The following is a 20,618-nucleotide window of genomic DNA, read 5'->3' on the forward strand; positions in this document are numbered from 1 at the left end:
TGTTGTCTTACACCCGTCCGCTTCACACATTTTCATCACCTGCCTGGTCCCTGAAGCCATCTGAGTTTTCAAAAACCCCTGCTACACAGGCTGCCTGGGAAATCCCCCACTTTCACTTCTTCGCTGTCACCAGTGCCTCCTGCTCCACACGCACATTCCTGAGGATCGCCTAGAGAGCTTGCTCACACGACTCCCAGACCCCCGCCCTCCCCCCGCTGGATCCAACAGTTCCAGGGCAGGGATGGGAAACTCACATGCCTACAGGGGCCAGGCGGGTCACATAAATGAGTGAACTAGCCAGGTATAAGAAAAGTCGACGGCCAGAAATATCATCAAATCGGATCTTTACTGAACTATGGTGAATGCATGGAACATAATACAAACATGGATGATACTGGAGTTTATATTTTTAAATTCAAAATTGAAAAAATACAAATTGAAAAATAGAAGTATTTAATTATTAAAATTTTCTCTTTCATAATTCTTTTTGCGCCTTTGAGTTGAAGCCAAAAGGCTGGCGTCTTCCCTTCCACACCGAGATGTGTCAGGCCTTGGGGTGGCACGGTGGGGATGGGCAGTTTAGAATTCAGCCTTGAATCCTTAAACTGGGAACAATGTTTAATTTGATTCAGGTTCGTAACGGAAAACAGCTGTTCACAAGCGTGGGTACTCCCAAACATGGATATTCAGGACAACTACTGGAGATAGTTGTAGAATCTCACCATCTTCACACAGACTTGTAGTTAGGAACCAGCGCCGTATTGCACCGTAGTTCAATTACTATTTACGGTCTGTATTCACACAAGAAACATTTACCAACAAAGGCAAACTGAACAGTGTCTCTTCCTTCTCATGAGTCTGGATTCCAAGGGCCTTTGGGGGAATTTGGTCTTCCACCCCAGGACGTAGGTGAATATAGTCCGGGCCACGTCTTTCATTTCTGAAAGCCAACTGTGATGTAGGAAAGAGTAAACGTTATTTTTCCTTGCTGGTGGATTCCCCGTTTTTGCCAGGACCAAGCACGTACCATCTTACATTCAAGTAGCTGTTTGTGGACATCCTTGCGGAGAAATATTCAGTGTTCAGAACGGTCATAACCTTGACCAGAAGTCTTTGACTAACCTTCTCAGAGGAACCCACTGTGGCTTTTGCTTGATTTAAAATGAACCAAGCTGATTAACTTGTACAGTTCCGATTTCTTCCACAACCAAGTCACAGAGCTTCTGTGAAATCTCTCAGGTCAAGTCATCATCAACTCACTCGTGACTAAAGCCCAGGAGCGGCCGGGCGCGGTGGCTCAAGCCTGTAATCCCAGCACTTTGGGAGGCCGAGACGGGTGGATCACGAGGTCAGGAAATCGAGACCATCCTGGCTAACACGGTGAAACCCCGTCTCTACTAAAAAAATACAAAAAACTAGCCGGGCGAGGTGGTGGACGCCTATAGTCCCAGCTACTCGGGAGGCTGAGGCAGGAGAATGGCGTAAACCTGGGAGGCGGAGCTTGCAGTGAGCTGAGATCCGGCCACTGCACTCCAGCCTGGGCGACAGAGCGAGACTCGTCTAAAAAAAAAAAACAAAAAAAAAACCCAGGAGCGGAAGTGTCGAGAGCATCACGGTGTGTTCTGTTCAGCTGCTCAGAACAAGTCAACTCCTGATGATGGATCCAACGACCCGACTTCCGTGTCCTTGCCAAATTCTGTCACCTTGGCTCAAGGTGTCCTGTCAAGTCCCCCTGTCATGACAGCTGTCTGTAGTTGTGCTTCAGAACTCTGGCCAGTCTATGTGAAACTTTTCTCTCAATATACAAAAAAAAATGAGTCCTTTCCCAGTGTTGGGCCTGCCTTGGCACCATGCCACAGACTTCTTCGGTCACATCAAGTTTCTTAACACCACAAATAAATAAAGCTAACTGGGTGGTAATAGTTTATGAGCAGCGAAAGAAAAGGCCACAATCAATTTGACTCTTTCAAGCAACTGGACTTGTAAATCCCCCGAGTTATCTCCAACTCACTGTGCAACGCAAATGCCCGTTAGACTTAAATAATGGTCTCAATAGTCATGTGTTTCTGTAAAGGACACGTCACTCTGCTCCTTTATCAACTCGCCATCTGCTGTAGGTCTGAATGCCCAGGTCATTCTTCTCACGTGATTCCGGAACGGCGTACCACTGCCGCACCACTTCTGTTAATTCGCTTTTCAAGACAAACCCTACTGACATTTGAGTCCCTTTTTCAGTTCGCTGAGGATGGCATCTCGAGTCTGCTCTGTGTACTGGTCGTAGCTCTTGCTATGCTTTGATTCGTAGTGGCGCTTCAGGTTGTATTCTTTGAACACAGACACGATTTGTTTGCATATTAAACACATAGGCATGCTCTTCACTTCCACAAAGAAATAGGCTCGCTCCCACTTTTCTCGAAACACGCGGCCCTCTCCTTCTCTCTTTCGTTTTGCCGCTTGTGATAGAGACATGAGTACAAGAAAGATTTCACTTTCCTCTGAATGCTACCACAGAACAACCACAGTGCAAGCCCCGTGACAAAGGCAGTGACTCTCTGCCTCACGAGGGAGCCAAGAGGGAGTGGTGGGGACTGTGGCGAACCGGAGAGCACACGCCCCATGGAGAGGGGCAGCTCCAGCCCGTTGTTGCCAGGCAGAAGGGCGGGCCCAGGGGTGCCAATTCTTCTGACTTGTCAAAAGATGCCAAGACTGCAGATTTTGTGTGTGTGTGTGTGTGAATTAACCTGATTTTTATAACTAACTCAAGAAAAAAATGCCACATATGCTAACACAGGGAAGGCCAAACAAAACTCATCTGCACCATGGCCCATAGGCCACCAGATTGCAATCTCTCTCCTGGGGTGGGGCCTGTGAATCTGTACGTTAACCAGCATCCAAAATGATGTGGATGCTGGTGGTCCGGGCATGGACCGCGCTCTCAGCAACACTGGTTCAGAGTCCGACAACAGACAACTCACTCTCCACCTCCAGGAGAGACCACCCTGTGCTCCAAGCCTGTCTGGATCCCCTGCCCTCAGGACGTCTCTGAGGTCATCCTTTAGGTCCCTCACCTTGCCACATCCCAAACCTGTTCCCTGCTGGATATTCCATCCTGGGGACAGACCCACCGTCTTCCCGTCCACAGCCCTGGAAGGTCAGTCTCTGACGTGGACCCAGGGACCACCCTCTCTCCATGTGCGATCTTGTCTGCTTCTGTGGCGTGAACCACCAAACATACGCTGTCCCCTAAGGACACGTCCTGAGCTCCCAACATGGCACCTGTCACCTGGACGTCCCTTGGACCACGTACACTTACTACCAGCTCCTTCTCCCAGGAGCCCCACCACCTACCATCACGTAGGCCTGACCCCGGGAGCCAACCTCTACCCCAGTCCCCAGCATCCCCACCACCCAGCCTCAGCCTTCCTGGCCTCCTGTCTGGTCTCATCACGCTCCACAGCTGAGAGGGCTCTTTCTGACATCCAGAGCCGGCCTAAGCCCGCCCCACCGCTCAAAGTCTCCTGGTTCTCCTGTGTCCCCAGGACAAACCATGGGCTGCTCAGTTTGGCATCTGAGCTCCTCAAACTCTGCACCTGCCAATCTCTCTACACATGAGCTCCCTACACGCTCATGCTCCAAAAGCATCCATCAACTTGCTCCTCTCAACGTCCCAGGCTTCCTCCTGTCTTTGAGTATTCAAAGTTTCTGTTGTTCTCTGCACCCAGATCACCCCTCACCTCCTTCCCTCCCGGCCTGACAGCTGATTCTCTTTCAAGACTCTGAGGAGCTGGGGCTGGGTCAGACACCTCTTCCAGGCTCCCATGGTGCCCCGCCGCCTCCAGGAGAGCTTGAGTCCTGAGCGCTGCCTGCCTGTCCCTGCATCTCCCACGAACCAGGTTACACCAGACTGCCTCTGACTCACCGCGGAGGCCCCAGCGTCACCCACCCAGGGCCCCAGGGATGTCTGCTGAAGTGAGAACAAGGACAGAGATGCCCCCTGGGGTTTCCTCCTGCCCAGTCCTGGGGGATGTCAGTGACGGGAGCCGGGGCGTGTGTTAAAAAGGAACTTTATTGGGTGTTGGGGATTCAGATGAGATCCATGAGGATGTCGTCCTCCATGACGCTGGGCTGCAGGCCCGGCTGGGGGACCGGGCCTCGGGGACCCCCGCTCAGCAGCATCTGACCTGAGGGGCAGTGGGGAAGGGACTGCATCTCCCAGTAGGCCCTTGGGCCCAGGAGGGCCCAGAGGCACTAAGTTTTCTAGGCAGCCCGTGGGGGACCCAACAGAAGCACCTTCTAACCCCATCTAGTTACAAATATGCTGTTTCCCATGAGCCTTTGGGAGCCCTTCTCCAAAACTACTTCTCTGGCCCTAAGACCACATTTCCCAGCAATCCCAGGAGCACACACAGGAGGATCATGGGAAACACACTTAACCCACTAGGTCCTTGGACCCATGGGCTGTACTTTCCCAGAGTCCTCAGAGCTCTGCAGCCCGTGGGGGAACCCTCATTCTTGGATCCTATGTCTTTACTTCCCAGGAGCACTTGGTCTCGGTGCTCTAGCCCAGGAGCTGCTGGAACACTCAGTCCAGACCTCTGCCCTCCCCCGGGTCCCCTTACCTGGCAGTGGAGCCCGTGGGGGAAGTTGTGCGGGCCAGGACTGGGCAGGTGGTGGATGCAGGAGTGGGGGCCCCAACTGGGGCTGCCCCAGGCCCTGGTGTGGCGGGGGCAGCAGCGCAGGAGCCCCTGGTGGCTGGAGGTGGTGGAGGGAGGCCTGGGGTGGGGGCACCCCGGTCTGCGGCTGGGAGAACACAGAGAGTGGCTCAGAGGCTCCTGATAGAGACTCTCCACCTCCCAACACAGACACTGCTCAGAGATCGCATCAGCTAGTGGTGAGGGGAAGTTTTTCTTCAAAGGTAGGGGATGGATGGAGAGAAGGCGGTCTGTCTTCTGCCTAAAGCCCTGGGCGGGTCTCCATTCATGCCCACTGACCACAGTCAACCTCCCTCCTCCCAGGCAACAGGACCAGAACCGCCAGGGCCAGGATCTGGAACTCCCACCACCCCACCCCCACATCTCACCGGTGGCGGGTTGAGGAGGAGGCTTCGAAGCTGGGGGTTGGCCCCAGGGTTCTGAGGCCGAAGGATGGGTCCAGGAGGGGGTGGGCCAGAAGCTGTTCCAGGAGGGCCTTGGGGGGCACCTGGGGGGGGCTGGGCAGTACCTTGGGGCTGGGGCTGCCCCGTGGCCCCAGAGGCCCCTACAGTACCCTGAGGCTGGGACTGCGGTGGGCGGAGCTGGAGCTGGTGGGAAGAGACACAGGGGTGAGGGAGACGGGCCTCACGTCCCTCCTGCAGGCACAGAGAGCAGCCTCTGGGGCCTCCCCCACCCAGCCCCCACTCCGCCAGCCCTGTCCTCACCAAATTCTGTGAGGGCCTCGCTTGGTCCTCCAGAATGGGCCCCAGCCCTGGGGGTGCCTGCTGTCCCCCCATCTGCACGAGGAGAGAGGGGCAGGTCAGTAACTGAGGGTGGTGGCGTCCTGAATCTGAGGCAGGAGGACCTGTGCCCTGAGGGGAATTCGTAAGGAGATAGGGACATTCTCTTTGGGGGTGAGTGGTCTGGGAGGGACGCTGTACGCTCCAAGGTCCCCAGTAGGAAGCTGTGTCAAGGCTTTGATGTGGGTGCTGAAAAAGGAGAGAGACTGCAAGAAAATCTGAGTGGGACGTAGCTTGGGGGTGCCATGTATTGGGAGAAGGGTGGGCGTCTGTGGTCCTGGAGATCCCAGGGGGCCATGTGGGGCCTGGGCAGGAGGGGGTCGCAGTGCTGGTTTGGGGACTGTGACCACTTACTCCTCGCTGCTGCTGCTCCAGCTTCTGCTGCTGGACCTGCTTGTGGTTGGTGATGACCTGCCGGATGCCGTTGACGAAGCCGCTCTGGTCGTAAGGGATGAGGCCCATGAAAATCTTCTTCTTGGACGAGTACAGGAGCATGAGCACACGCACCTCACAGGGCGCCGTGTGGGGGAAGTGCACGCAGCCCGCCTGGGTGGACAACAGCTCTTCAGAACCATTTATGCCCTGAAAAAGGCAGCCCTGACCCCCTCCCCATTCCAGAAGATTCTAGAGGCCCCCTGGGCAAGGGGAGGTGAGGTTTCTGCTATAGAAAGTTGAGGAGAACAGGTGTGCTGTGGGCTGCTCCAGAGACAGAAACTGAGGCACTCAGGGCAAGCTGGGGTTCTGGCTGCGCACTGAGAGGAAAAGCGGAGAGAAAGCACTGGAGCCCAGCTCTTCAACCTTTGGCCATCACCTGCTCCTCATGGGATGCCCCAGTTTCCTTGGGCATTAAATGCCACGGCTGCCTCCTTAAAGGGCTGCTGAAAGTCACAGCCGCGACAGAGAGGCTTAGATGCAGAGCGCGGTACCCACAGGCCTGGGATCAACGGTGGTGTCGGACCCCGGGCCTCAAGAGATCCTCCAGGCCTCCGCATCGGCCAGTGTACCCCACGAGGAGTGCTCCCACATCACAGGGTCGCTGTGACTATGGGATGTCCGATCCACAGCAAGAGCCCTGCCCGAGGCTCAGCCCACAGGAAGCACCCAGGAAACATCACTGGTCACCAGGGGGGCAACACATGGAGCATTCAGGACAGGGGCTCCTGAGGGAGGCGAGGCTGACCTTGGCCAAGTGAGCTGACTGCTCTGAGCCTCAGTTTCCTGCCTGAGACAGACACTGCTAGCTGCCTAATCCATATCCAAGTGTCCTCCTCCCCTGCATTCCCAATGCCATCTGGGGCTGCGACATGTCCCAGCCCCAGAGAGTCATGGATATCTGCTCCCGGCAGCCTCCCATCAACTAGGTGCTGCCCAGTGGCCTAGGTCTGGGCCAGGAGGTGAAAGGGAGGCCTGCTCAGGAATCTGAGAAAGTCTCTGCTGTCTTAAAGAAAGGGAAATACACAGCCCCCTTCCCCTCCTTCATGAAAGCATACGGAATGCCTGGAGCCATGGGAGCTACCCATAAAGGAGGGGTCAAGAGAACCACAGGGCCCTGCCCTTGATGTCACAGACCTATGATACCAACCCCAATAGCTGGCTCCCCCTGGATGTCCTGTCCTGTGCAAAAAAATAAATGCCTGCTCCTACAACGCCTGTCCTCTCAGAACCCAGCTGCCACAGTGTGGCCATGTGCACAGGCCATGTACAGACACTGGGGTGGCCGGTCCTAGCCAAGCCCTAGCCAACAGCCAGTGCTGTGTGAGGAGCTGTTTTTGTTTGTTTTGTTTTGTTTTTTGAGACGGAGTCTCGCTCTGTCCCAGGCTGGAGTGCAGTGGTGCAATCTTGGCTCACTGCAAGCTCCGCCTCCCGGGTTCACGCCATTCTCCTGCCTCAGCCTCCCGAGTAGCTGGGACTACAGGCGCCCGCCACCACACCCGGCTAGTTTTTTGTATTTTTAGTAGAGACGGGGTTTCACCATGTTAGCCAGGATGGTCTCAATCTTCCTGACCTCGTGATCCGCCCACCTCGGCCTCCCAAAGTTCTAGGATTACAAGCGTGAGCCACCACGCCCGGCCTATGAGGAGCGCCTATTTTGAACATCCAGCCCAGTCAAGCTTTCAGACGACCAGAGTCTCAGCTGCCATCTGATGGCAACTCCATGAGAGTCCCCAAGCAAGATGGCCACTGAGCCCAGGTGACTCACAGAATCATAAGAGAAAATTTTTTCTGAGTGCCCCCAATTATCTATTTGTTTGGAAAACTATGTTATTTGCAGCCAGAAGCACTCCTAACTCTCAGGAATGCCTTCTTCACACGGTTCTGTGAGGATCCCATGAGGCGATCCCTATGGTCCTCTTTCGTGCAGGAGTGCCTGGTGCACAGAAGTAACTGCTCTGCTCCTTCCCCGAGTTGCAAGGTGAACTGTGTCTCCCAGAAAGCTATGCTGAGGCTGGGTGCGGTGGCTCACACTGGTAATCCTAGCACTTTGGGAGGCCAAGGCGGCAGATCACTTGAGGTCAGAAGTTCGAGACCAGCCTGGCCAACATGGTGAAACCCTGTCTCTAATAAAAAATACAGACATTAGTCAGGCATAGTGGCACATGCCTGTAATCCCAGCTATTTGGGAGGCTGAGGCAGGAGACTTGCTTGAACCCGGGAGACGGAAGTTGCTGTGAGCCAAGACTGCACTGAGTGCACTACTACATTCCAGCCTGGGTGACAAGAGTGAAACTCTGTCTCAAAAAACAAAACCAGAAAGCTAAACTGAGGTTCCAGTCTCCAGCACCTGTGAAGGTGACTCTATCTGGAAAGGTCTTTGCAGTTGTAGTAAGATGAGGTCAGGAAAATGGGGCCTAATCCAAAATGATTGATGTCCTTATAAGCACAGGGACACAGAGATACAGAAAATGCCACATAGAGACACACACAGAGGGAAGACAGCCACAGGATCAAGGAAGACCCCGGAGCGATGCCACCTGCAGCCTGGGGTTACTGGCCAGAAGAGGCAATGAGGAGGCCTTCCCTTGAGCCTCTAGAGAGAGCGCGGTCCTGCCGACACCCTGATCTTGGGCTTCTGGCCTCTAGAACTGGGATCAAACACGTTTCTGTTGTTTTGAGCCCCTCTGCTTGTGGTAATGTGTTACCGCAGCCACAGGAAACGAACACATCCCATAAACCCATGCCAGAATCAACAGCTTCCTCCTAACTGCTCCAGTCACAACCAGCTCACATTTTTAATGTGGAATATCCCTCAATCTGGTGCATACGATGATTATAATAAAAGTCAAGGCTCTAGAAGAAAGGCGAGCATGAAGTCCACCCAACCATCAAAAACGGCTTCCGTGGGCCCAGGCACTCTGGGATTCCCTTCAAAGGTCAGCAGAAAGCAGTACAAGAGTTAATGCCCCTCGGCCCCCAATGCCCTGGACTCACGAAGCCATTGCCCATGATGCGGTAGAGGCCTTTGAGAGACTCCAGGTCCTTGTTGGTGAAATGGAACTGGACCATCCTTGAGTTCCGGAACAAAGGGCCCAGGGTGGTCTGCGGGAGACACAGAAGTCAGCTGGCATGTTGGTGTGGGCAAGTGAGGTGGGGACACGAGGCAGGGAGTAGGGGTAGGGCAAGGAACAGGGAAGAGACAGTAGGGTGAGGGCTGCCCGGCAGCAGGGTTGTCCTCCACCACCACTCACCAGCAGCTGCTGGGGGATGAGCTGCATGATCAGCTTCTGGGGCCACTGCTCGGTCTTCCTGGGGGGGTGATGCCAGGAGAGGTGTGAGGAGGGGGCCAGCCCCAGCCCCACCACACCCCACCCCTGACAGTTACCTACAGGTTCTCGCCATGATTCACGTAGACCTGGCAGGGCAATGACCGTGTCAGCTTGGTGTTGGCATCCACTGAGGCAGGTTTGGGTTTCTGAGGGGGAGAAAGAGCATGTCAAAGTAAAAAGGGCCATAAGCCTCAGTCCCCTTGAGCCCTCATGTCCTAGCCTGCTGGCCCCAAAGCTCAGGATGTTCCCCAGTTTAAGTCCCATGAGCCCCTGGCCCTCCTCCAAACCAGCAAACCTTCAATTCCTCAAATGTTAGGGCTACGTGCCCGGCCCCTAAATCCCACAATCCACTGTGCCCCAGGTGCTACATCGCCTGGGTCCTTCTCTGGGCCCCAAATCCTAGGCTTTTCTGGGTTCTTTGCATGGGGACTCTCTTCTGTATTGCAAGTCCCACTGCTCCATGGGGCTCCTGGCCTGGTGCCGGATCCCACGGGTCCAGCCCAAGGAATGCCCCCAAACCCAGCACTGCAAACCCCATGCATCTGACCCATGAGTCCCACATGCCAAGCCCCACGGCCCCGGGAGTCCCAAGTGCCCAATGGACCCTCAGGCCCCTCACCTCCTGCCACTCGAGGACCCCGCTCCATGCCAGAAGCTTATTGGAGACTGACTGCTGCCCACCGAGGGCTGGGGCTCCTAGCTGGGCTGGGGAAGGGCCACTCACCCCTCCTGGGGCCACAGTGCCTGCCTGCCAGAGAGGAGGAAGGAGGGCCATGAGAATGGGGAAAGAGGGGGGCCTCCAGGGGCCATCCTGTGAGGGCAAACCAGGAAGAAGGAAAGGCCCCTTCTTCTGCTTATCCATTCCCAGAACAGCACTTGGCCAGCCCCAGGACCCCAAATGCTTGGATGCTGCAGGATTCGAGGACTCATAAGCTGTGCGATGCCCCGGACTCCCAAACCCAGGGATTCCTTGGGTTTCTCAGAACAGCCCTGACCCACCTGGAGCCATGAGCCTCCCCATTCCATTCCCAGACCCTCATCTCAGGCATCTGCAGCACACGCACCACAAACCCCCAAGGCCCCAGGGCCACCAGATCCACACCCCCCTGGAAGGCAAATGACTCATCCTCTAACTGTCCTAGCTGTGGGCAGCAGGAGGAAAGAGTGGGGGCAGGAGGCGTGCAGGCACCTACCATGGACGGTGCCCCGGGCTGCGCTGTGGGAGCCAGACCGGAGCCAGGGGCCACGGTGGAGACCAGACTGGGCTGGGAAGCAGGTGGTGGCTTGGGGGCGCCAGGGGGTCCTGGGGGTAGTGGGGGAGCTGGGGCCTGGCTGAAGGGGGGACCCACTCCGGGAGCAGCTTGCTGGAGAGGGGTGATGGGTGAGACTGTGGGAGAGACCAAGGGAAGAAGTGAGGAACAAGTGTGTGGAGAGAGGCCTGCCTGGCCCCTGCCTGCCCTTCATTCTCGCCCCAGGACTCACAGCGAGGGCCCAGCCCAGCCTTCTGGTTCTTGGCGGCCTCCACTGCATTCTGGGCGGCCACCTGAGCTGCACTCAGGTTCCCGGGAACCTGTGGGTAGAAGGGAAGAAGGAAAGGGACTGGTGAGGACCATGGCCCTCCAATCCTGGTGTCCCACGAGGTCACACTACCCACGGCCCCACAAGGCACAGCTGCCCCAGCTGGGATAGCTCAGGAGCTCACGACACCCATCACCCAGCAGATGAGCTTCCATGGCCCCAGGAGTCCCACCCTCCCAATGTCCCATGGGACTCCCATCATCCCACAAGCTCCAACATGCAACTAGATCTCTCCCCAGGGGCCAGGGCTCCAGCAAGTCCCCAGAAGCATGTCCCTTCCTGGAAACATCCATACCTGGTACTGCGGGGGGACGGGGGGCAGAGGCTGCTGGGGAGCTGCTGAGAGAGTGGCACCGGAGGGTGCAGCAGGAGGCAGGGGGACTGGCTGCTTTGGCTGGAGGGGGCCTGGGGCAGAGCCACCCCCAACTGAGAGCAGGAGGGATGGCCAACCCCGGAAAGAAGGGATTCAAGATGGAGAGAGGGGAGAGAAATCCAAAATCCAAGTCAGAGGGAGCTGGGGAAACATGTCGAGCCCCCCATCCCCGCGCGCGGTGCCCAGGCCTCACCAGGCAGCACGAGCCCCCGAACCAGCACCATGTGCCTTGGGTCCTGGCTCACATCTGTCGGAGGCTGCAGCGGCTCCAGCAAGGCCGGGGGGGCTGCCTTCTCAAACAGAAGCCGAAGTGCAGGCAGCTTCCGGGGAGACACGATGGAGAAGTGGATCCCCCGCTATAGGAGAGGGACCCAGCAGTCATGACGGGCCCCCTCCATAGGGGTGTTAGGGCCAGCCCCCAACCTACCACAGCTGCTGTGTGGCTGGACGGCACTAGTCCTACAACCACAATTCCCACTGGGCTTTGAGGCAGGAGACCCTGAAACCTGGTATTGCCCGCCCCGGGAGACTCGACGTTCTGGTTTTGTCAGTAACACTAAGTGGGCTAGGTGTGGAGGCTCACGTCTGTAATCCCAGGATTTTGTGAGACCGAGTCAGGCAGATCACATGAGGCCAGGAGTTCGAAAGCAGCCTGGCCAACATGGTGAAACCTCGTCTCTACTAAAGATACAAAAATTAGCTGGGCGTGATGGCGGGCGTCTATAATCCCAGCTACTCGGGAGGCTGAAACACGAGAATTGCTTGAACCCAGGAGGCAGAGGCTGCAGTAAGCCAAGATCACACCACTGCACTCCAGCCTGGGTAACAGAGCCAGACTCTGTTTCAAAAAAAGAGAGTAAGCAAAGCTGGTTGCCAGTCTGTGACTATTCTGTGACTGAGTCCAGGCCCCCAGTGCCTCCTCCCTCAGACCCAAGAGTCCAGGCCCCCCAGTGCCTCCTCCCTCAGACCCAAGAGTCCAGGCCCCCAGTGCCTCCTCCCTCAGACCCAGGAGTCCAGGCCCCCAGTGCCTCCTCCCTCAGACCCAGGAGTCCAGGCCCTCAGTGCCTCCTGCCTCAAACCCAAGAATCCTGGCCCCCAGACCCTCCTCCCTCAGACCCTGGAGTCTTCACCTCCCCAATCTGCTGCACGAGATTCTCAGTTGTGCATCCAGAGTACGTGGTGCTCTCAACAGCAGGCAACAGGTATGGGGGCGAGTTGCAGATGAGGAGGCAGACCCGGTGCGTCTGGCCACTACCAGGAATGAGAGAAGACATGGAGTCGGCAGCAACAGGGGCCCTGAGAAGGAACCCAGACCCAGCACCAGTGGAGGCGCACATATTCCGCCTCATATGGAATCAGAAGCAACGCCCATAATTTACAGCTGACAACACTGAGGCCCTGAAAGGTTCTGGAATGTGCTCTCTGTCACCCAGCAGGCAGGGCACGCAGGAGTGACACCCACAGTTGGCACTGCTTCCTGATGGGGACGCTGAGACCCGGCACTGCCCAGACCTCCCCCAAGAACAAACCTGCAGCCTCCTGGCTCAGCGTGCTTGGGGACACAGAGCCCATGCCCTACAGGGTGAGGCTAGAGGTAGAGCCACTCGACAGGCAAAGTGGTTCCGGGCCAGGCAGAGAGAGACTGACCCAGCCTGGGCAGACGGGGCACTCACATCTGCTCACGCATCTTCTTGAAGTCATCAAACAGCTGCAAGGCTGTGCTGAGTCCTTCCGCGATGAGGCTGCAGCTCTCGCCACCCCCGCCCATGAACCTGTAGGGGCAGAGCGGTCAGCCCCCAGGGTTGCCATCATCCCTGCCCCCAGGCCATGCTTGAAGAGCCTGCTCCCATGCTGTCCCCCACCCTATCCTGGAGTATGCACCTTGGGATGACAGGGACACCGCTGAGTTCCCTACCCGATCCCTGGTGCTAGCACAGCATCAGTACCAGACAGGACAGGGGACACTTGTTGTGTGCGTTTTTTTGTTTTTTTGAGACGGAGTCTTGCTCTGTCACCCAGGCTGGAGTGCAGTGGCGCGATCTCGGCTCACTGCAAGCTCCGCCTCCCAGGTTCATGCCATTCTCCTGCCTCAGCCTCCTGAGTAGCTGGAACTACAGGCGTGAATCCGGTGAAGCTACGACACCCATCCTGGTGTGCCCTCCTGTAGGAAGCCTTCCCTACGTGCCACCTAATTTTAGGGCCTGCCCTTAATCACATCATAGATCACCTGATACTGCAGCTGTCAAGCTTATCTCCACACCGTGTGCAGTCCTCCATGAGAGACACCAAGGTGTCTGAGCCCCAGGTCACACAAGGCCTAGGACCCATTTGCTGAGTACTCAGCGCAATGGAGGCCTGGCAGGGCCATGCGGCAGGGCATATTTTATAATGCCTGGAGACATTTTTGGTTGTCACACCTTTGGGAGGGGCTACTGGTATCTAGTGAGTAGAGGCCAAGGTTGCTGTTAAACATCCTACAATACCCAGGACAGCCCCCACTACAAGAAATGATTGTGTCCACAGGGTCACTAAGGCCAAGGATGAGAAACTCTGCTCTATGTCACCTACAAATTCCAGCTATCACAAAGGGAAAGCTTCTGTGTCACCTTTTCACTATACATCCTGCACTCAGCACTTGTACACACATCCTGGAACAAAGCAGATGCTCAACAAACACCTGCTCCAGAAGCGTATAGAGGTAACGGCAGCTACTACGAACAGGTGTTGTTTAATGAACCCTGACTGCACACCAGGCGCTAAGTGAAACACAGTACACAACCTAGCTCCTGTGATCCTTCTAACAACAGGGAGATACACACTACGATCATCCATTTGCAAACCAGGAAAGTGAGGCACAAAATCCTAGCAAACACTTACATAGCACTTAATACATGCCAGGAACTGTATTAACCAGTCATCAACTAACTTAATTCTCCAAACATCTCTGTGAGACTGTGGTACCCAGCCCCCAATACAGCACCCAGCAATTCAGCCTCTGGTAATTCCCGCCCTGCGCAGTCTCCTCCTACACTGAATGGGACAGGCTTACACTGCACACTAAATGCAATACAGCAGAAGCGGACTTGCCACCGCAGCTCAGGCCTGTGATCTCAGTACTCCAGCACTTAGGGAGGTCAAGGCAGGAGGATCGCTTGAGGTCAGGAGGTCAAGACCAGTCTGAGCAACACAGCAAGACTTCATCTCTACAAGAATTAAAATAATCAGTCATGCATGGTGGTGCCCACCTGGAGTCCTAGCCTGAGGTGGGAGGATCACTCGAGCCCAAGAGGTTGAAGCTGCAGCAAGCTATGATCCCACCACTGCACTCCAGCCTGGGCAACAGAGCAAGACCCTGTCTCAGGTTAAAAAAAAGAATGTGGGCCGGGCGCGGTGGCTTAAGCCTGTAATCTCAGCACTTTGGGAGGCCGAGACGGGCGGATCACGAGGTCAGGAGATCGAGACCATCCTGGCTAACACGGTGAAACCCCGTCTCTACTAAAAAATACAAAAAACTAGCCGGGCGTGGTGGTGGGCGCCTGTAGTCCCAGCTACTCGGGAGGCTGAGGCAGGAGAATGGCGTAAACCCAGGAGACGGAGCTTGCAGTGAGCTGAGATCCAGCCACTGCACTCCAGCCTGGGCGACAGCAAGACTCCATCTCCCCAAAAAAAAAAAAAAAAAAAAAAAAAGAATGTAACAGGAATAATGACATGTAACTTCCAAGACTTGATTACAAAGAGCCTAGTGGGGCCTCTGGGTGCAGCGGCTCATGCCTGTAATCCTAGCACTTAGGGATGTTGAAGTGGAGGATCACTTGAGACCAGGAGTTCAAAACCAGCCTGGGCAACATTGCAGGACCTCGACTCTACAAAAGCAATTTTTTTGAGACAGTGTCTCACTCAGTCACCCAAGCTGGAGCGCAGTGGCACGATCTCTCCACCTCCTGGGTTCAAGTGATTCTCCTGCCTCAGCCTCCTGAGTGGCTAGGATTACAGGTACATGCCACCACACCCAACTAATTTTTGTATGTGGTTCTTTTTGTTTTTTTTTGAGACGGAGTCTTGCCCTGTCACCCAGGCGCGATCTCAGCTCACTGCAAGCTCTGCCTCCCGGGTTCACGCCATTCTCCTGCCTCAGCCTCCTGAGTAGCTGGGACTGCAGGTGCCCAACACCACGCCCAGCTAATTTTTTGTATTTCTAGTAGACGGGAGGTTTCACCTTGTTAGCCAGGATGATCTCGACCTCCTGACCTCATGATCTGCCCGTCTCTGCCTCCCAAAGTGCTGGGATTACAGGCATGAGGCACAACGCTCGGCCATTTTTTTTATTTTTAGTAAAGACGGGGTTTCACCATGTTGGCCAGGCTGGTCTCGAACTCCTGACCTCAGGTGATCTGCCCGCCTTGTCCTCCCAAAGTGCTGGGATTACAGGCATGAGCCACCATGCCCAGCCACTACAAAAAAAAAAATTTCTTTTTAATTTTTTTTATTTTAAGACAGAGTTTCACTCTTGTTGCTAAGGCTGGAGTGCAATGGTGTGATCTCGGCCCACCACAACCTCCACCTCCCGGGTTCAAGGTATTCTCCTGCCTCAGCCTCCTGAGTAGCTGGGATTACAGGCATGCGCCTCCATGCCCGGCTAAGGCTTATAATCTCAGCACTCCAGTACTTAAGGAGGTCAAGGCAGGAGAAGTGCTTGTATTTTTAGTAGAGACGGGGTTTCTCCATGTTGGTCAGGCTGGTCTGGAAATCCTGACCTCAGGTGATCCACCTGCCCCAGCCTCCCAAAATGCTGGGATTACAGGCGTGAGCCACCACGCCCGACCTACAAAAAAATTTTTAACGAATCAGCCAGGTGTGTTGGCATTTGGCTACAGTCCCTGCTACTCCAGCTACTTGGGAAGCTGAGGTGGGAGGATCGCTTGAGCTTGAGCCCAGGAGGTCGAGGCTGCAGTGAGCCATGACTGAGCCACTGCACTCCAGCCTGGGTGACAGAGTGAAATCCTTCCTCAAAAAGAGGCCTGGGGCTTCCTCTTTGCTGTCTCTATTGGGTCACTCAATCTGAGGAATGCCAGTTGCCATGTCAGACAGTTAAGCAGCCCCGTGGAGAGGTCTTGCGGCCAACAGCCACAGACTCACCACCTTGGGAGCCAATCCCTACTGCCAGTCAAACCGCCTGGATGGCTGCAATCCTGCCGACCTCTTGACTCTTGCCTTGTGAGACCCTCAGTCGAATCATCCAGCTAAGCCACTCCTGTGTCCCTGACTCACAGAAACTGCATTAGATAAATGTTTGCAGTATGATGCCGTTAGTTTGGTGGTAATCTGTTATGCAGCTAAGAATAAGTAATACAACGAAATACTAATACAAGTACTATCCACATCCCCAGTTCAGAGATGAGATACTAGGCACAGGGGGGACATGGACTTCTGGGTCTGAGAGTTAGTTCTGTGGTGGAAGAGCCAGGATTTGACCCCAGACTGCCTGACTCCAGAGTCTACAATGTCAACTATCAAAATCTGATCCAGCGCCAGGTGTGGTGTTAAAGCAGGAAATTAAAGAAAAATAAAATTAAAAAGAAACAGAAATAAGTTTTACTGTATTAGGCTGACTTGCCTGAGAGGCAGCAACAGACACAGCCCAGACCCAGGAAAAGTCTTGATAATATTATCTAATGTGCTCTTGGAGACTCTCCCAGCACTCCCTCAACATAGGGAGAAGAAAAAACAAATTTTCCTTTGTTTTATGGAATGAGTTTATAGACTTCTGTTCTCTGTAACTAATGACTTCAAGTATTCTCTTTTATCTAAGAAGTACAGTGAAGGTCATGGCACCATAGTGAAGGTTATGGGATAAGCCCGTGCCTAGGCAAACCTAGATAACGGACATCTGGGTTGCATAGCAACGGTTATGTGTAATCCTGAGTTATAAACCTGTTACAACAATTTGATTAACTGTCTTTGTCCTGCCTCTGTATCCCTGCTTTCACGCCACTGTAAGTTTGCTTCAAGCTAGCCCACCCCCTTTTGTGAAGTGTGTATAAAAGTCAAGTGCTGTCTTTGTTCCAGGCCGTCTTTGGACGTGAGTCTGCTTGGGCCTGAGTGCACTCAATGAAAGATTCTCCTGCTTTAACCGGAAGGCTCTCTCCCATCCTCCTCAATCCCGCAACAGTGGCTCACCCCCGTAATCCCAGCACTTTGGGAGGCTGAGGCAGGCAGATCACGTGAGGTCAGGAGTTCCAGACCAGCCTGGCCAACATAGCAAAACCCCGTTTCTACTAAAAATCAAAAAAAAAAAAAAAAAAAAAAAATTAGCTGGGCATAGTGGCGTGTGCCTGTAATCCCAGCTACTTGGGAGGCTGAGGCAGAATCACTTGAACCCGGGAGATGCAGGTTGCAGTGAACCAAGACTCTGCCACTGTATTCCAGCCTGGGAGACAGAGCAAGACTCTGTTTCAAAGAAAAAAAAAAAAAAGGTCTGATTCAAGCCACAGAGGGATCTATCCTGGCTCTGACCCATCCCCCTGCACTGAGACTACAAAGTACCCATCTGGAAAAGGAGAACAGGGGTAGATGGAAAAAGAGAGAACAGAAAGGGGACAATCACACAGGAAGTACAAGGTGGCTGCTGGAGCTCAGCCAGGCCTCCCTGAATGGGAAGTTTTTCCTACTTCTAAACTGGTTGGCAACATTGCTGAGCACACAGAAGCCACAAAAGTGATTTCTGACAAAAACACAATCACCCTCAAAGTCCTTTCAATCGTTTCATGTATGAGATGTTTCCTGCAGCTCAAACCCAAGTCATCCCTCATTCACGGCCCCTCACAGGAACCCCAACCCACCCTAAGTGGGGGAAAAGCTCACTTAATGCCATCGAGCCAGGTGACAAACTCATAGGCACTGCTGGTCGGAGCGTGACATTGTACGTAGGACTCGGGAGCGCAGTCCACTGTGTTGAACACCACGAGGCTGTACTGGGTCCCTCCATACTGGGAGGGGAGAACAGAAAAACTTTCAATCTAGGACCTCAATTCTCTTTTCCCTCAGAGAAGGAATCAGGGCTCCCAGCTTCCTGTTCCTCCAGAACCAGGAACTCCTCAGCTTCCTCCTTCCTCAGACCCGGGAGTCTCAGCCCCATCCCCTCCTCCCTCAGACCCAGGAGTCCAGGCCCCCAGCCCCTCCTCCCTCAGACCCTTCTCTCTCAGACCCAAGAATCCAGACCCCCAGCCTCTCCCCCCTCAGACCCAGTACAAGTCCCCAGCTCCTCCTCCCTCAAACTCAGGGGTCCAGACCCCAGCCCCTCCTCCCTCAGACCCAGGAGTCCACGCCCCTCCTCCTCGCTCAGACCCAGGAGTCCAGACCCCAGCCCGTTCTCCCTCAGACCCAGGAGTCCAAACCCCAGCCCCTCCTCCTCCCTCAGACCCAGGAGTCCAGATCCCAGCCCCTCCTCCTCCCTCAGACCCAGGAGTCCAGATCCCAGCCCCTCCTCCTCTCTCAGACCCAGGAGTCCAGGCCCCCGGCCCCTCCTCCCTCAGACCCAGGAGTCCAGATCCCCAGCTCCTCCCTCAGACCCAGGAGTCCAGGCCCCCCAGCCCCTCCTCCCTCAGACCCAGGAGTCCAGACCCCCAGCCCCTCCTCCCTCAGACCCAGGAGTCCAGGCCCACAGCCCCTCCTCCCTCAGACCCAGGAGTCCAGACCCCCAGCCCCTCCTCCCTCAGACCCAGGAGTCCAGGCCCCCAGCCCCTCCTCCCTCAGACCCAGGAGTCCAGGCCCCCAGCCCTCCTCCCTCAGACCCAGGAGTCCAGACCCCCAGCCCCTCCTCCCTCAGACCCAGGAGTCCAGACCCCAGCCCCTCCTCCCTCAGACCCAGGAGTCCAGACCCCCGGCCCCTCCTCCCTCAGACCCAGGAGTCCAGGCCCCCCAGCCCCTCCTCCCTCAGACCCAGGAGTCCCAAGACTCACATCTCCCCCGAAGTCCGTCTCAGCAGGAGGACCACCATTAAAATACCTGTGAGGGTCGGAGGTGAAAGGTCGGAGTCAGGCAAGAAGCTGCGGAAACTGAAATGGGAGGGCGGGGTTAGAGCCGCGGAAACGGCACTCACTCGATGGCCGGCAGCAGGTAGTGCTTGCGGAGTCCCTCGAAGTAGGGTCCCAGGTTGGCCGTACCCTCAATCACAAACACCACGTCGGCCACCAGGCCCCCGGCGCGGGCCGGGCCCTCGGACCCGGGGACCATACCCCGTGCGGTAGCCGCCACCGCCACAGCCGCCGCAGCCGACACCGCGGAATGAGCGGAAATGCGCCTGCGCTGCGCGCGCACCCGCGCCGGGCGGTTTAGGGCCGCTGGGAATGTGGCCATGTTTGTGCGGGGCACGCGCTGAGGCTTCGTTCTAGCTCCATCCTCCTTCGCCTCCACCGCGTGGAAGACTCAGAAAGGGCATAGTTAGCCCTTTTAGGGGCCTGATGGGTTCGACGGAATTCTTGTCAGGATTCTCAAGAGCGAAATAAATTGAAAGCGGCTCAGTCAGCCGCCATCTTTGAGCGGGGCGTCTGGGTCCGCCTCTTGTCTCAAAGGGAGGGGCAGGAGACCTGGTTGCTATGCAACGCGTACGCTGCCCTTGTTTTCGTTTTTGTGTTTTGTTTCCTTTGTTTTCTTGTTTTTTGTTTTCGAAACGGGAGTCTCGCCCTGTCGCCCAGGCTGAAGTGCAGTGGCGCGATCTCGGCTCATTACAACCTCCGCCTCCCGGGTTCAAGCGATTCTCCTGCCTCAGCCTTCTGAGTAGCTGGGATTACAGGTGCCCGCCACCAGGCTCCGCTAATTTTTGTATTTTTAGTAGAGAAAGGGTTTCACCATGTGGGCCAGGCTGTTCTCGAACTCCTGACCTCAAGTGATTCGCCCGCCTTGGATTCCCAAAGTGCTAAGATTACAGTCCTGAGCCACAGCGCCGGGACCTCTGCCCTTGTTTTCTAACCTTTAGATTAAGTTTCTGATTCTGTTCTTTCGGGCGCGCGGACTGGGGGGAGGGAGGCGAGAAGGATCCAATCACATCGGCGGAAACGAGGTTACTAGGCAACGCTTTAAGGTCGTCCTCAACTTGGAAGGGAGGGCAGTTGTTTTCCCCCTGAAAAGAAGCCGAACACCAACCCCAGTGTGGGTTGCTTAGCAACACCTGAGCGTTGTTTTCCGGGAGAGGAGCCAGAAACTGGCCTAGAACATAAATACATTCCAGGTAGATTAAAAATGTAAGTGCAACAAATGAAACTCGAAAACTATCTGAAGGAAAAAATCTTAATGACTGCCAAGGAGTTTCTTAGCACTACAGCAAAGTCAGAAAACGTAGTCTTTATTAATCTTTCCCAAAAGACTGCATAAACCAAGTTGAAAAATACACTACCAACTGGGAAAATCTAACGTG

At 55.2% G+C, this 20,618-nt stretch overlaps 1 protein-coding gene across 3 annotated transcripts; it reads right to left on the reverse strand.

Annotated features, from left to right (window-relative positions):
- Positions 1-327: 327 nt before the first annotated feature.
- On the reverse strand, positions 328-19,522 carry MED25 (mediator complex subunit 25). Of its 3 annotated transcripts, none has more exons than XM_037991958.2 (18): positions 19,305-19,522; positions 19,165-19,210; positions 18,068-18,192; positions 12,880-12,978; positions 12,337-12,457; positions 11,400-11,562; positions 11,129-11,259; positions 10,738-10,825; positions 10,449-10,642; positions 9,875-10,003; positions 9,316-9,401; positions 9,178-9,235; positions 8,921-9,028; positions 5,846-6,037; positions 5,417-5,488; positions 5,081-5,299; positions 4,620-4,800; positions 328-2,453 (listed from the first exon to the last, which is right to left on the reverse strand). In XM_037991958.2, the coding sequence occupies exons 1-18, from the start codon at positions 19,436-19,438 to the stop codon at positions 2,209-2,211; spliced, it is 2,391 nt and encodes a 796-aa protein (XP_037847886.2). In that variant the 5' UTR covers positions 19,439-19,522; the 3' UTR covers positions 328-2,208. The 3 variants fall into 3 exon arrangements, with proteins under 3 accessions (XP_037847886.2, XP_037847887.2, XP_007995794.2); XM_037991959.2 differs by having other exon boundaries at positions 328-2,324; positions 19,305-19,520; XM_007997603.3 differs by lacking the exon at positions 328-2,453 and adding an exon at positions 4,049-4,181 and having other exon boundaries at positions 19,305-19,519.
- Positions 19,523-20,618: the final 1,096 nt, after the last annotated feature.

Source organism: Chlorocebus sabaeus, chromosome 6 (genome assembly GCF_047675955.1).
Source record: "Chlorocebus sabaeus isolate Y175 chromosome 6, mChlSab1.0.hap1, whole genome shotgun sequence".
Taxonomy (NCBI): Eukaryota; Metazoa; Chordata; class Mammalia; order Primates; family Cercopithecidae; genus Chlorocebus; species Chlorocebus sabaeus.

Excerpts from the sequence above, each read along its gene's own strand:
- MED25 (XM_037991958.2), bottom strand. The coding sequence starts at position 19,438 with ATGGTCCCCGGGTCCGAGGGCCCGGCCCGCGCCGGGGGCCTGGTGGCC. Across the intron at positions 10,004-10,448 it reads AGCCCGGGGCACCGTCCATG|GCAGGCACTGTGGCCCCAGG; the intron begins GTAGGTGCCTGC and ends CCTCTCTGGCAG. Across the intron at positions 9,402-9,874 it reads GGGTCCTCGAGTGGCAGGAG|AAACCCAAACCTGCCTCAGT; the intron begins GTGAGGGGCCTG and ends TCTCCCCCTCAG.